Source organism: Myotis davidii, unplaced genomic scaffold (genome assembly GCF_000327345.1).
Source record: "Myotis davidii unplaced genomic scaffold, ASM32734v1 scaffold214, whole genome shotgun sequence".
NCBI lineage: Eukaryota > Metazoa > Chordata > Mammalia > Chiroptera > Vespertilionidae > Myotis > Myotis davidii.
The window spans coordinates 669,721-686,659 of NW_006285782.1; the positions used below are offsets into that span (position 1 = coordinate 669,721).

The following is a 16,939-nucleotide window of genomic DNA, read 5'->3' on the forward strand; positions in this document are numbered from 1 at the left end:
TGTTCTCCATTTAGAATTATCTGCTTGCAGTGTAGTTAATTCCAGGTGGGATGTTTACAACACGTTTGAGTAAAATCTTTTAAATCCTTAACCTCTATTCTGCCCTTTTTGTTTTTCTACATCTTGGCAGTACTATTCTATAAAGCTGAACATGTTTTAGTCATTATTTATTAACTCTACAAGGAACCATTTGGTGCTGTAACATCCACTGCTATACTCCTTCAACATTAGTCTGAAAACAGAAGAAGGTCATTTTAAAAATAAATAACAAAAAATGCTGAGTTTTAGAGTCCTGGATGCAGAATTTTCTTTCTTTGACTTTTACTGTGAACACTAAACATGTTTGTTTTTTCTAAGTTGAATGTCTTCACCTCCTCATATAACATGATTCCAACATTCAGGTTGCTTTCTCATGCATATGCTCCATTTGTCTTTGTTTCTTTAAGGTATGGTGTATAAAACTGGATAGAACACCCCATGTATGGCTTCGATAGTGAATGTTCACACATTTTATTCATTTATTGTCACAGTACTAAGCTTTTTATTTTATTTTTACCATTGCTTATGATAGTTTACAAAATGAAAAAGACATATCTCAAGCAAATCCTTACACTGTAGTATAATAATGCTAAAATAGAGCAGACTGCAAAGTGCCCACAGTGGGAAGAGACAGTTAGCTCCCCGAAGACAGGAATCAGGTGAGTCATGTTCACTGTGATGGCCCCAGAATCAGGAAGAGTCCCACTGTATAATAGATGCTCAATAAAAACATCAGTCACCTTTGAGAATTAGCTGGTTTGAGACTAAACCCCAATAAAATAAGTGCTGTTTCCCCAAATAAAACCTGTTTCTCATTAAAGAAAATTAATTGATTTTGAGATTCTGTTTTCACTCAGTAGTTCACTACATGTATTTGAAGGATACAGAGGTGCTGCATGGCCAACATCATCTTTGTGATCATAATCAGTTTGTGTTTGTTCTTTTCTTTCCTGCTAAGAAAGAATTAGAACTTAGGACCTGTTGTCCAGAACTGGTACAGTGAAAAGATGGCTGGAAGGCACTGCCTCTGGCATTTTTATCCAAGAGCACACTGGTAAGAGCATAGATAGAAAAAGAAAAGTAATGGGAAATGCTAGCAAGAAGTCCAGAACAAATTCAAATGCCAATTTTTTGTATTATTTCCCCCAATTTTTATATCCACAGTACATATTTTCTTTACTATTGTTAAAGTTCAATGTTAAAGGGTCTTCAAATCCAGCAGGTTCTGTGTTGAAGAACCCATCCAAAGAGCATTTGACAGTTTACCTGCGTCACTGTAGGTCACATTTAACCACCAACTTTCCAAAGTTTGAAACATAAGGCAAATGACACCCCCAAGAAATGAAAGACATGGTGAGACCATAAAATACTGTTTAGTATTTTATCCTGTTTGAACATTATAAGAAGAACCCATTGAGTTTGCCATTTGAGTCCAAGATGCAAAAAATGTCACCTTTATCAGCTGATTCTCTCACCATCATCAGGAATCCAAGTGGGTTCAAGAGCCACCGCCTGTCACTGTTGGGATCCTTAGTGTGCACTTCCTGACAATCAACCATCCTGCTGTGTAATCAACAATATTGGCAGAAAACCATAAAGCCAAAGGCATATTAAGGTCACCATCAACATGCCAGAATTCAAAAGAAAAGGAAAAAAAACCATACTTTTTAAAAGTTTGACATTTGTCAATGACTACTTTAATTTCTTTTTCATCTCTGGCCATTTTGGGAAAGGAAGATGGTACCTTAAAACAGTGTTTATCTCTCTTTTCTGCCTCTCACTCAGGATCTCATAAGCTCTCACCTCCAATCTGTAACAATGTCCTAAGTACATAGTCTCCCTACTTCCACTTTCTTCCACCCTCCACCATCAATCCACCCTTTATCCTGTGCCAGAGTTATCTTACCAAAGCTCATATCCAATGATATCTTTTCACCTCCTAAAATCCTCCTAAGTCTCCCTATGGCTTCTCAAAGTCCAGAGTCCTCAGATGGCCTCCAAAGCCCATGCTGACCTGGCCCTGCCCATCTCCCCAAGCTCACCTCATGCTCTGTCCTGTGATCTGTGTGTACCGGAAGGAGCAGCTCATCACCCCTCTGAAACTGCCCTCCATTTACACAGGTCTTTGTCCCTGGTCTTCCCATTGTCTGGGTTATAATATTTATAATTTATTATAAAAATACTTTAGCATTGATGGCTTCATTTTATTTTCAATTAAGAGCTGTTTAGTTTAAATTTCAACCACAGAGCCAATCAATTTCCCTCATCATTAATCCTACTCCAGGGTTGATTGACTTTCATTATATTAGAAAATCAGATTCTAGAGGGTTCTGTGACCATTGCATTTACTGGTATCTTGATCAAAACTGTACATTTTGCCAGTTAGCACGTGAATGTCAAAATGAGCTTTTATTGGTGCAATTAGTCATGAGTTGCTTAGCAGCTGTTAAGATGAGTCCCCGTCATGAAAATGAACTGTTAGTCAAGATATTTCGATTCTCTTGCATGAACAGGTTATAAGAATATAGCACGTACTATACACAACTTAGCTCAAAATAGATTCTAGATCTAAATGTAAAACCTAAAGCTTTAAAACTTCTAGAAGAAAATACATGAAAAAATTGAGTGACTTTGCCTAGGCAGAGTCTTAAATCTGACACCTAAAGCCCTGTCCATTAAGGAAATAAATGATAAATTGAACTTCATCAAAATTTAAAACCATTCTTTGAAAGATACTGGTGAAGTGGGGGGGGGGGGGGGGGGGGGGGGGGGGGGGGGGGGGGGTGGGGAGCTGCCTCTTTTCCCCCTGGCTGCCTTAAGGTTGGCTGCCATCAAGAGCAGCACAGAGACTGTCCCGGACCAGGAAGTTTATGACAACAAACTACCTCAGCGGAAACAAATAATCATTGATGTCCTTCACCCATCGTCAACGGTACTTAAGACAGAAACTCGAGGGAAAGTAGCCAAAATGTATTAAACCACAGCAGATGTCATCTTTGTGTTTGGATTCAGAACCCATTTTTGGTGGTGGCATTTTAGCTGGCTTTGGCATGATTTATGATTCCTGGGGTTATGCAAAGAAAAATGAATCCAAACACAGGCTCGCAAGACATAACCTATATGAGAAGAAGAGCTCAGAGAAAGGAAGGCAAGAACAGGATGAAGAGAGTCTGGGGTCTGCAAAGGCCAACGTTGGTGCTGCAGAAAGTGAGCTGGAGACTGGACAACAGGAGGAGTAAAGATTCTTCTGACTTTATTTGTGGTGATTGCAGATTTTTCATGAGAGGATTAATAGACTAAGAACTTTATGTGGAAAAAAAAGAAAAGACTGGTAGAAAATATTTGCAAAATGCATATCTAATAAAAGACTTGTCTCCAGAAAAAATAGAACGAACTCTCAAAAGTTAGTAAGACAACAGCCTAATCCAAAAAGTAGGCAAATGATGTGAACACAAAGATATATGATAGCAAATAAGCCTATGAATATGCCCAATATCATCAGTCATTAGGAAACATAAAACCGCAATGAGATATCACTACACATCTATTAGAATGACTGCACTTTTTTTTTTTTTACCTGACAAATGTGTGAGGGCATTTTGCTAAGTGAAATAAGCCAGACAAGGAAAGACAAATAGTCATGGTATTAGTATATGCGGAATCTAAATAAAGAGAAGTAATTGGTGGCTGGGGGAGTGGAGAAATGGGAAGGGACTGGGAAAAGGGTACAGACTTTCATTATAAGATTAATAAGGCCTGGGGATTTAATGTAAAACATGGTGCCTATAGTTAATAACACTGTACTGTGTAATTTAAATTTGCTAGTAGAGTAGAACATAAATGTTCACACTAAAAAAAGGAATAGATATGTGAGGTGATAAAGGTGTTATTTAGTTAGATGGGGGAATCCTTTAACAATGTATACCTATATCAAAACACTTTAAATATCTCACGACTATAAGGTGCCAGTTATACCTTAATAGAGCTAAAATTTAAGAAAACTGACAACACTAGGTGCTGGTGGAAGATGTGGAGCAACTGGAACCTTTGCACGTTGTTGGTGGGATAGGAAAAGGCACAGCTACTTTGGAAAACTGTTTTGCAGTTTCTTATAAAATTAAATATACACCTACCAAATGACCCACCAATCCATTTTTAGGTATTTACCCAAGAGAAATGAAAATGTATACAAAAACCGGTACATGAAGCCGCCTTATTCATAATCACCCCAAACTTGAAACAACCCAGATGTCACCTGGTGGAGAGTGAAATTGTGGTACATCCATATGTGGGGGACTGCTCAGCCATAATAAGGAATGAACAACATGGATTTATCTCAAACCCTTAACGCAGAGTAAAGGAAGCCAAACTCCAAAGGCGGCATTCTATACAATTCCATTGAGGTGGCATTCTGGAAGAGTTGAAACCACGGGACAGGAAATACATCAGTGGTTGCAAGAGCTTGGGGTGTCAGTAGAAGTTGGCTTCCGAGGGGACAAGGAAATTCTGGGAGTGATAAGACTATTCTGTAATGATTATGCTGGTGCTTACGTAACTGTATGCATTTGTCAAAACTCATAGAATAGGACCCTAAAAAGGGTGGATTTTCCTGCTTATAAATTATTTCTCAGTAAACCCGACTTAGAAAGATGGTAGTCAAGTCTGTGTTTGCATCGCTTGGGATAATGCCCAAGGTTTTTGCGACCATGTGTTTAGGAATATTTCTTGTTATCTGATGCCAACTATAAGGGTTATAGAATCCTGACCCGAATTGTATCATATCTCCCACCAGGAGCATCAGATACATGCATCCAAAACAATAGAGTTAGGACTTCATTGAGCTCAGAGAATGGCCTGTGTGAACTATGGATGGTGTTTCTGTTTTCTTTTTTAAATAGGTGTGGTATTTAGACTGAAACTTGCTTTTCATTTCAATGTAATACAAAGGTAATGAAGTAGCCAATTCTCACCCACCACAAACATCTTTGGCAGTTACTGAATCTACCAAAAAAATAAATGAAGAGTGGGTGGAGGAGGTAGAAGAGGGTACGGGGGGGTAAATGGTGATGGAAGGAGACTTGACTTGGGGAGGTGAACACACAATGCAATGTGTTATAGCAGCGGTTCTCAACCTGTGGGTCGCGACCCCTTTGGGGGTCGAAAGACCCTTTCACAGGGGTCGCCTAAGACCATCGGAAAACACGTATGTAATTACATATTATTTTTGTGATTAATCACTATGCTTTAATTATGTCCAGTTTGTAACAATGAAAATACATCCTGCATATCAGATATTTACATGACGATTCATAACAGTAGAAAAATTACAGTTATGAAGTAGCAACGAAAGTAATGTTATGGTTGGGGGTCACCACAACATGAGGAACTGTATTAAAAGGTCGCGGCATTAAGAAGGTTGAGAACCACTGTGTTGTAGAATGGTAGGGCTGAAACCGACATAATTCTATTAACCAATGTCACCCCAATAAATTCAGTAAAATGTAATAAAAAGAAATGAAGAATTGTGCATAACCAAAATGACTCAGGCCATTTCAACACAGAAATAAAGTGCACTTCCTCCAGCTCATTCAGATATGCCCTTTCCAGACACTCACAGTGTTTTGTGCTTCTTGGGGAAACACTGCCCTCTTGTGGCAATTTTTTCTTGGTCAGCCCTACCAGGCTGTAGTGTTCAAGGACACAAATTGAGTCTTACATTCCCAGAGCCTAGCACAATTTTTACAAATTCATGGATGTTTTGTGTTTTATTTAAGTAATAGACTAACATTAATAAATATGCTAATAGTGATGACATCCAGCCTTACTATGCACTTCCTTCGTGCCAGGCCCTATGCGAAAGAAACACTTTCTATGTGGTAGCTCCTTAGGAATTGTTATCATTCCCATTGCACAGATATGGAAACGGAGACAGAGAGAGAGAAAATAACTTGCCTGAAGTCACACAGCTAATAAGGGTTGGAATTGGGAATTGAAACCAATGCAGTCTCATTATACGGCTTCCACATTTTAGATCTGTGACTTCTGCTCTCATTTTTACTACAACAATATCTGTTGAAAAGTCTAATGCTTTTCACACTATGCATGCAGTCCTGTCACTGACAAGGATTTTAGAGCTCCTCTGTTTCTCCCCCACAGCGTATGGATTCAATAAGCAAGGACCACAGACGCTGATTGCTCAGGACCACTTACCTGTTCTGTGGAGTAACCGAAATGGCTTTCTGGTGAAAGGGGGTGGGGCACACGCGGTTTTACAGGCCACTGCTTCTGCAAATATTTGAGTGCACTATCACAAAAAGATCATCATTCTCATCAGAACGATGAATTGCTCATTGCTCTCCCCACCTCTCTGTCTTTTCCAGGGTTCACTGTTTCCACTATCTCATCCCTCTTGCAAAGGAGGGGAACTATGCCATCGTTGCCAACGTGGAAAGTATGGACTATGACCCTCTGGTAGTCAAGCTCAACAAAGACATCAGTGCCATCGAAGAGGCCATGAGTGCCAGCCTGCAGCAGCACAAGTTCCAGTACATCTTTGAAGGTCAGCCCTGCCCCATCCCTGCGTGTTCAGGAGAGAGGAGGGGCTGGTGGCCTGATTTTTCTCTATTATCGAGGTTTAAAACTTGTGGGGAAAGGTTGTTGGAATTTTTATATCTTTTTTGCTTAAAGCAGCAATGCCTGGTATCTCTGTATGGGCAGGTAGACAACAATATGGCTGCCATCTGCTCCCGGTTGATAAGGAGATTTAATCCAAGATAAGGCAGATGGCAGCCGGCTGCCTCCCTGACATGCCACTCATGAGAGTTGGGTAAATGTGTGGAGGGCCCCGAATTCACTCAAGAGGAGCTCATAAGAGAAAAAGAAACATACACCAGTGAGGAGAGGGCCCTGAAAAATCCCTCCTGGCTAACATTTTCTCTCAGAGAATGCGTTATTGTGGGAAAACAAAGGCAACCTCCGATGGGCATTGATTTTAGGAAGGCTGCATCCTGAATGCCTTCAGGGCAGGCCGCAGGCAGGGGAGGGAGTGAGAGACAGCACAGTGGTGCCAGGCAGGTAATTTTTCATGCTGAATTCCCTCCTAGGATCCCTGTCAGGACTTCACATTGCCTTCCCTCTTTTCTTGTTTTGGTTTCTTTGTCCATAGACCTGGGTGTTAAAAGCATCCACGGTGTGTCTCAGAATGAAACCAGTGTTGTTTACAACTATTAAGAGGTGCGTCGTCTAAAGGACTATAGCCACCTGGAGAGGCAGTGATGATGCCTGGCTGTTGATTGCTTCATGAAACAGTTGTGTTCCAGAGAATGTGGACCTCCAAATCCTATTTTTTCTTTATTTTTAGGTTTTTATTGTCTAAAGTTTTACATATGTCTCCTTTTCCCCCATTTAACCTCCTCCCCCCACCAGCCATTCCCACCCCTGGCAAGCCCCCACCGCCCAGTGTCTGTGTCCACTGGTTCTGCTAATATGCATGCATACAAGTCCTTTAGTTGCTCTCTACTTTAAATCATATCATAAAGCTAGCTGTTAGTGAGCGACTGGCATAATGGATTTGGGGGTAGCGGTCACACTCCGTAGGTTGAATCTGAGGCGCCCATCTGAGAATTCCCTTCTCCCTCCTGCACAGTGTCCTCTCTGGGTTTCACCGGGGCTCTTCCAAGCCCTACATTCTCTCTCCTAGAGTTTTCCTCTCATTGTGCCCAGGCATTTCTTCACATGTAATCCTGCTAGGAGACCATGTCTCGAAATACAGGCCTGATCCTCTGACTTAGAATTAATTCTAACTAGGAAAGTTTCAGACTTTATGTTTTAAAAGCCAGTTATTTCTCTACAATGTCATTTTCTAAATTCAAAAGGTATAATATTGAGTTTCCCCAAGCTGGGGGAGGAGGGGACAAGGTCTCAGGCTTCCATGCGTGGCTGGGGAAGTACTTCATCCCAGCTGTGGTTTAGAATTGCTGGTGAGTAGTGATAACATAAAGCAGACCAACTTCTAATTGGCTTTATTATTTATTATTATTATTTATTACATAAATTTTTATGTAATATATTTATTAGTATTTACTATTTTTTATATGTGTTTTTATTTATTTGAGAGAGCGAGGAAGGGAGAGAGATAGAAATATCAATGGTGAGAGAGAATCATCGATCAGCTGCTTCCTGCTCGCCCACTACTGAAGATCAAGCCTGCAACTGGGGCATGTGCCCTGACCAGGAACAAAACCATGACCTCCTGGTTCATAGATCGATGCTCAACCATTGAGCCACACCGGTGGGCAGTATTTATTATTCTTTACAAACAATCCACTTGCCTGCACCCATTGCCTGCACTAGGATTTACTGCAAATGGCAGAACAGAATTATACCCGGAGGTATGGGCTCAGGAGTAGCAGCTGAAACTTGACCTACGGAGATTTTTCACAGAAGTCAGTTGCCTGGCATTAATGTAAAATCCCTGTGTCTTTTCCTCACTTTCAAGTAGTAGCACGTGCAAGTGGGTTTATGGGCTGGAAGCATGTTGGTGAGTATAGCAGAACGAGAGAGCGCACACCTTCCTCTCCCTTTGCCACCTTCATCCTAATGGAGGGGAAACTCATTTTAAAGACAGAGGGAGCCATTACACCCAAAGACGCACCCTACGCTCTGACTTGAGCCACAGTCACATGGAGGGACTATGCCTTCAGAAGAGGAAAGTAACAAAGACAGCAGACCGCTTGGGACTAGTCAGACTAGCACTCAAGTTCTGGGGAAACAGCCTGCTAGAGTCCGGCTCTGCAAGAAAAAAGGAAAAAGAAGAACTAAAAGTTTACTTAATTCCAAGTATTTAGAATTGGAATCTGGCTTCTTGAAATGGTAATCTACATGTGCCTCGGGTTGTTCTGAACTCAATTACATGGATACCCTGAACGGGACCTGTAGGTGTTGATGCTCTGACCTGCTCTTGGTCAGTTTCCTGGACCTCAAGATAGCCCTTTGGAGACAAAAACAAACTTATCAGACTCTAGAAATGCCCATAGCTATCTTGGAGGAACTCAACAGTTAATGCATGATCTGCTTTTCTTTCACACTTTGCTTCTGCTTACATTTTCTCCAATTGCTACTTCAGAAATATACTCCATTGTCAGCATTGAGATGTATTAGCGTCAGTGCCAATAGCCCAATTTCTTATTGATTTATTTTTGCTTAGGTAGGTCCCGAAGCAACTTTTGAGTCAGTGTATACTCCTATCTGTTTTGTGGGAGAAAGGGGAGGTCAAACACGTCATTGTATTTACATGTATTCTCCACTCCCAACATACCTGTACAGGAAAAGAGTTCCTGCACTGTAATAGCTTATGAAACCTGGCATATTCTCCAAGCCCTGGCATGATTGGGTGTACGTGGTGGTGCTAGAGCTGTGGATTTACCAGGTTTTGTTGCCAGCAAAGTCTCCCCATTTTTCAGTACCAGGGCAGCTCTGAAATCATTGTGCCATTAGCTGGTGCAGCCATCAGAGATGTGTATTCTTTGGTCATTTAAATGGTGGAGGATTAGAAGAGAGAAATCCTGTGTGTCAGTTTATGTAAGAGGTCACTAATCTATTGTTTCTTGTCTCCCCAACCCTGTGCCCATCCGTCAGGCCTAGGACACCTGATCTCCTGCATCCTCATTAATGGTGCCCAGTACTTCCGGCGCATCAGTGAATCTGGCATCAAGAAAATGTGCAGGAACATTTTTGTTCTTCAACAGAATTTGACCAACATCACCATGTCACGGGAGGCAGACCTGGACTTTGCAAGGTAAGAGGGACGATTGGGCTCAGTTCCTTGTACCAAAGCGTATGAGTCATTTTTAAAAGTAGATTATTGGTTCTTAAAAAGTTAGTTTAGCCCAACCAGTGTGGCTCAGTGGCTGAGCATCGACCATGAATCAGGAGGTCACAGTTTGATTCCCAGTCAGGACACATGCCTGGGTTGTGGGCTCAATCCCCAGGGTGGGACATGCAGGAGGCAGCCGATCAATGATTCTCTCTCATCATTGATTTTTTTTTTTTTATCTTTCTCTCCCTCTCCCTTCCTCTCTGAAATCAATGGGGAAAAAATATTTTAAAAAGAAAAAGTTAAACAGTTGCTTAATATTAATTAAATTTAGTGTGATCATTTTGCAATATATACATATGTATATCGAATAATTATGTTGTACAACTGAAACTAATATGCTATATATCAATTATATCTCAAATTTTAAAAAGCAAAAATAAATGAAATAGGTTTTCATCAGTCATAAAGAAAAATATTCTATAAAATTCTATTGGAAACAAAACATCCATTAGGTAATTTTTCCTATTGTTTAACCTAAGTTTTTCTTGCTGCAAAACTTTACTAACTTTTTTGGGGGTGGTTATAAAAGTATTACATGCTATTGCATCACATCTATATAGATAGCACCAATGGGGTCCTCGGCCTGGCCTTCAGGGATCAGGTTGAAATCAGCAGTCCCACATCCCCTGAGGGGTCCCAGATTGCGAGAGGGTGCAGGCCAGGCTAAGGGACACCACTGGTGCATGAATCCGTGCACCGGGCCTCTAGTATGTGATATAAAATACAAAGAAGATTATAAACATTACTTGTAAACTTTTAGTCTAGAGACCATGATATTGGGTATACTTTCTCCTGGTTTTTGTGCACGTATTCTGTGTGTAGGGGAGTTTTTATACATGCGTATACATGCAATTTCTCTTTTTACAAAATTAAAACTATGTTACTGTGGCTTTATATTCATTTAATTGTATTTTTCCATATCAGATCATTATACTCTTTGAAAACATGTTGTTTCCCATATTTACTAATATTCCTTGAAAATATTACTTTTAATTTCTTGTAAATGAACCATAATTTATTTATTTAATAACTTGCAAAATTGCAGACATTGGGTTTTCCCTGTTTTTCTCTCATTGTAAACAACAGGTATTGAATGTGTTTTTACATGAACCTGTTTCCTCATCTCTTCCATCTCGTCCCAAAGGAAACCTGCCTCCCCTCGTTTTCCTGTAATTGAAGCTGCTGCTTTTAAACGGCACTTCCTCTTTCCTAGGTTTGCTGATCTCAGTGTTTAATGTGTCTTTATAACGTGTCTTTTCAAATTTGCGAGTTAATTTTATTCTCTCTTTATGAGGTCTCAACACCATTTATACCTTGCTTCAGTCATCAGACCTTCGGTGTTTTAATGAAAGTTTAACCAGTTTTGAAGAGGATAGATGATGATTATGGCTTCTCAGTGCTAAGCTTATATCTAGCTGAATTATTCCACAGACTCCTTTATGGCTAAGAAGTCATTTGTTTTTAATAATCCAGAGTGTTCCTGCCTCATATTTAGTACTTCTGTGTCTTTTCGCTTGATATTTTGATTCCCTAAGAAGTTCAAGAAAATTTGAAACAATTCTCGAGACATTTAAGGAACGATGAAGTATTATATTACCTTGACAATTATTAAGATGTATGCTAGGAACTTTGCTTTGGAATCACATAGTCATATATCTTCGTGTTTAACCTTTCTTCTCCAATCTGTCACTGCATTTGTTCCACTGCTGCCCTGTTCTTCTGCTTCTCTGTCCTCCTTCCCTGTCTTATTTTTTCCTGCATGTGTGAGTGTGTGTGTGAGTGTGTGTGTGAGTGTGTGTGTGTGTGTGTGTGTGTGTGTGTGTGTGTTCATTAAATTCCCTATTTTAGGCTAAATTTGGTGGAAAGCCTTTCTTGCCCAGATTAGAGAAACCAGGTGTGACTGAATGCTGCATTTATTTGGCCGCTCTATGGGGAATGATCTCATTATTGAATTAGTCTCATAATAACATTGACAAGGGGAACATAAGAACGTGGAGGCCTGAGGGATAGAGAAAAGCATTACTAATTCTCGGAGGAATATATTTTCCTAAATCCAATCATCCTTTTTAAATGATTTCTTTTTTATTTAGCTGAAGTAAGTAAATTAACACAGTTTTTTTGGCAGACAGTATGGGGCTCAAACACACACTAGAAAAAACTGGCATTTGAATATTGAATGCTGTCTACGGCCATACCACCCTGAACGCGCCCGATCTCGTCTGAATATTGAATGCTGACTGGGCAGTGTTGGAGTTGGCATCGGTGGCCTGAGTGAAATAATGGAACGGCAACCGAGGCCTGCCTTTCCCAGCTGGACCTATGACTGAAGTCCAGGGCAGTGGGTGTAAGCTGAAATGTGGGACAGGTACTGCTTGTTGTTACTCTCCACTCTTGGTGGGTTCGGAAGTAGGCTAGTGTAAGTGCATGGCATTGGGTGATTCTGTCCTTCCCGTCCTGGGTCAGAAGACATCCCCTTACCACACTGTAAGCTCAAGGGCCGAGGCTCTCCCTGTCTGTTTCCTCGATGCCTGGCCCAGAGTAAGTGCTCATCGTGTGTAATGAACAGGGACCAACTCCAGGCTTCGTTTGGTGTTGGTGAAGGACTTGGATAACGCCAAAGTTCAGTTTTATCGTCACTGCCCTGAAAGTTTCAATCAGCCGACATGGGTCAGTTCCTTCTAGGCTTATAAGAAACCAGTCATCTCCCTTGCAGTCCTTTCTTTGTAGAGTGGACAGCGTTACAGAGAGGAGTAATGCATCCCTACTCTTCACAGGCCTTGTCCCTCATTATCTCTTGCCCTCATACACACACACCGACATAGACACACTTTACAGCCTTATCCTTTTTCTGCTCCGATTTCGGTAGGGACAGTTTTGTGAAATGGGCTCCATCAATTCTCCTGAACTTGAAGCTATGTAAAATAAATGTAACAGCGGTACCAAAATAGCCAGAAATGATAGACTGGAGCTGTGTGCCTCAGCATTCCTTAGGCAATGTCTAATCAAGCATGGACAGCAGCTGTATTTCCGGCCAATCGCTATAGGAATGTTATCTTCTAACGCAGTAATTAATCACCAGTCACCATGTGTCAGAAAACTTATTTAACAAGAAGTTGCAAGATGCTTGTGGTTTCTCTCTTCCGTAGCCGTTCTGGCCAGCGGGAAAATTAGCCCTCTTTCTGTAATAAAGAAATGAGGGCTCTGGGGTAACTCCGTTCATGTTCATTCTACTGCTCAGGGTGTTGTGAAGTTGTCTCTTTTTATACACACCTGTGCTCCGTCTAATCTCTAATCGGAGGATAAACTTCGGGTGAGCAAAGGGTCAAGATGGCCTGTGATCACCAGAATTGCAGAGACCCTGTGCCCTGTGGTAATGACCTCTGCTGTGGCTCTCACCCTCTGACTCCAAGATTAATTTTCAAACTCAGAAAGAGGCTTTGTCCTGGGAAATTGCTGGGATTAACTGAAAAGTGGAAGGCTTTATCAGTGTGCTTTTTAATTCTTGTCATCAGAGATCATCCTGCCCTGAGCTGTCACTTCTCCAGGCTGAGTCACTGGGGACAGTCTGGCGTATCTCAGGAGTCTGAGTGGGCACTGAAGTTCCCACGGTGGATCTGGCAGTGTTTACAGTTTGTGAGGCCATTACTCAGAAAGAATATTCCAGAGTTTTCCTCCTAGTTCTCTCCCCCACCCCCATTTCCTCTTTGTGTCTGTCTCTCTCATTACAGTTGACTCTCTTTTCTCCTTTATCTATCCTGTCACTTCTGTTTTCTGCTTTCCTCCTTCAAGGTGTCATCTCTCTTTGATTTTCTTCTTATTTTTGTTTTCCTGAGAATGCTATCTCTCATTCCTCAATCTGACAAAGGTAAGGAAATGAAAACTAAGGTTTAGGAGTGGTGAGGGGAGTTCTAACACATAGAAACGAACCCTTCCTCACCCTTGTGTTCCTGCCTTGATTCATTCATTCATTCATTTATTCATTCAACAAATATTTATTGAGCATGCGTCCTCTGTAGATCCTCCCCTCATGGAACTTGCATTATTGTGGGGCAAGACAAACATAAGTAAAATATATGTATGTCAGATAAAGGTATATGCTATGGTAAAAAATTAGGCATAGGAAGGAGAATTGAGTGCACCAGGGTATAATGAATATAATCTTAAGTTTTGGGGTTTTTGTGGAATTCCTCAATAAGATGGCAGCATTTAAGGACAGAGCTAAGGGAAGAGTGAGAGTAGATCGTGTGGCTCTCCAGGGGAAGAGCATTCCAGGAGAGGGAATCTAAGAGTAAAACCCAGAGGGAGGAGTGTGCTTGGCATTTGAAGAACAGCAGAGAGGCCAGTGTGGCCGAAGGGAATGAGCAAGGGGAAGAGTAGGAGGTGGGGTCAGAGGTTTAATCTAAGAGGCTGCGACCTTGAAGCCTGCTGTAATGATGTGTTGGCTTTTACTGTGATGAGGTAGGAAGCTGTTAGGGTTTGGAACAGAGGAGTGCCATCATCTGACTTACACTGTAAAAGAATCACTCGGGCTGCTAGGTTGAAAATAGACGATTGGGAAGAGGAGGTTGCAGGCAAGGGCAGAAGCAGATGGAGCTGTTAGAAAGCGACTGCAGTGATCTGAGTGAAAGATGGTGGTGATTCACAGCAAGATGGCAGCAGTGGCGAGGATGGCAGGCGGTCAGACGAGGAAATATTTTAAAAATACAGCTGATAGGATTTGCTGAAGGTTGCAAGTGAGCCAATGACTCCAACGTTATTTTTCTGAGCAAGTCACAGGATGGAGTTTTCATTTACTGAAATGAAAATGAGCCTGACCATGAGCCAGAATTGGGATTGTGGGAGAGGGGGAAAGGGGCAGTTAAGAAGGGGAGATCAAAAGTTCATTTGGACTTGGAATGTTAAGTTTAATGTGCCTATTAGACATCTGAATAGAGATGAAGAAGAGAGCTGCATATACGAACCTAGAGCTCAGGAAAGAGGTCTGGGATGGGAAGAGGAGCTTGGCTTATCAGCATGAAGCTGCGAAGTAAGGCTGAGAGAAAGAAAGAGGTGAGCACTCGAGAACAAATTACAGGAGAAAGAGGAGCTGTCCAGGAGCTGAGCGGCACTCCACTGTTTGGATGTTGGGGTGCTGGAGCAGGACCAGCGAGGAACCTGAAGCGGAGTCAGGGGTAGGAGGACCACCAGGAAAGGCTGTCCGAGCAGCCAGGTGAAGAAAGTGTTTTAAGAGGAGGTGTCTTCATCTGTGTCAAATGCTGTGGGTAGGTTACATCGCTCTGGACAGAGAATTGGCCACTGACAGGCCCCACAAGAGGCCTGCAATGCTTTGGTTGCATTTCTTTCTCCTCACTACACAGTTCCCCTAGTGTAGAAGCAAGCTGTGCATGCATTTGGAGCAGGCTTCTCCCTCCTCAGTTCCCTGGGAGGGAATGCAATGATTAGAGTGTTTCTGTTGTGAGATGCAAAAAATCAGATGGGCAGCTTCTCTTTTCTCTTTGGGTGCTGACTGAGAAAGCTCTGCGCTTCCCGGGATAGGTACTCACGGTATGATATGTTTCCCATCATAAAGCAGAGTTGTGATTCCTGTAGAACAGGGATGGGGAACCTTTTTTTCTTCGTCTTCTTCTTTTTTTTTTTTTTTTGCCAAGGGCCATGTGGATATTTATAACATCATTTGTGGGCCATACAAAATTATCAACCTAAAAATTACCCTGCTATATTTGGTCAAACATTTAAATAACTCACCCTTAATGCCTTGGCAGAGCCAGACCAAATGATTTCTCAGGCCTTATGCAGCCCGCAGGCCAAGCATTCCCCACCCCTGCTCTAGAAGGATAAATACCTGGGCAGTATCATTTTTAATGAAGGGCAGTCTCTGCTCCCAAGTGCCACACCCATCCCTTTCCAGCTCTCTTCCAGCAACTCTGAGTTAGCTTTGGAGCTGGTCTATATATATTCACTTAACCAGTGAAGACCTATGTTGCCCACATATAGTGCCCATACATGGGAACATTTACCCCACAGAAGCCAACAGAGACATCTGATTGGTAGACAAAGAGCCATTTGAGACCTAAGGACCAAAGGATAAAATAAATCCTGCCTGAAATGCCTCCTCTGAACACCGGTTTACTAGTATATGGAAAAGTACAATATACCATATTTGTTTAATTCAATAAGACATTGAATCAGAAAGTGAAAAGATAACCAATAGATTGGGAGAAAATATTTGCATATAATATAGCTGATAAAGAGCCTTGTATCCAGAACATATAAAAAACTCTTACAACTCAATAATACAAAGGCAAATAGCAAAATTAGAAAATAGGTAAAAGCACCCCAGTAGCATTAAGTACACATAGTGCCCAAATCTTGGTTGTAATAGTATTCTCAAATGAAAGTACCCAGAGCTCCCGGGAGAAATAGAATTCTAGGACTGGGACAGGAAATATACAAGATGAGCCTAGAACATCTTGCAGTAACAAAACACACACACGACACAGTGATGGGATGTGTCCAGGGCCACAGGAACCAACTGAAAGAGCTTCCAATGGTCAAAGTTGGACAATTTGAGCAGCAAAAAAAAAAAGTAGCATCGGATTTTAACCCGAAGCATAAAAAATAAATATCAATGAGTCCATACTGATATAAATAAGTGGTTGAATATATTGGTGAGGAGAAGAGACCAATCTGTGCTGAGGCATTCCAAATAAATTGTGTAGCTACTCCACCCTAAAGGAGGGGGATCCTAACTTCCCACTTCTTAAGTGTAGGATACACAGAGTACTTCCTTCCAAAGAATGCCTGTGGACTGGGGGAAAGTAACTTTATAGTAGAGGGATCTGACCATCTGAGCCAGGTGGTCAAGGTCAACGTGAACAAGCATAAATCATGTTGACAGATGTACCCTTGATACAAGGGGATGAAAATGACACTTGACCTCTATAATCTTCTTCCCCAAACCCATAACCCTTGTATAATCATGAGAAAAAAACATCAGGCCTATATTCATGGAAGAATCTCCAT

General features: G+C 41.4%; 1 protein-coding gene across 1 annotated transcript in view; it reads left to right on the top strand.

Moving 5' to 3' along the window:
• EXOC4 (exocyst complex component 4) overlaps window positions 1-16,939 on the top strand; it is a gene marked incomplete at its 5' end in the record, with an annotated part of 716,953 nt that overhangs the window by 657,816 nt on the left and 42,198 nt on the right. The window contains 2 exons of the mRNA XM_015559399.1: window positions 6,420-6,598; window positions 9,676-9,835. Of these exons, the coding sequence (XP_015414885.1) occupies window positions 6,420-6,598; window positions 9,676-9,835 (339 nt within the window). The remainder of the gene's footprint in view (window positions 1-6,419; window positions 6,599-9,675; window positions 9,836-16,939) is intronic.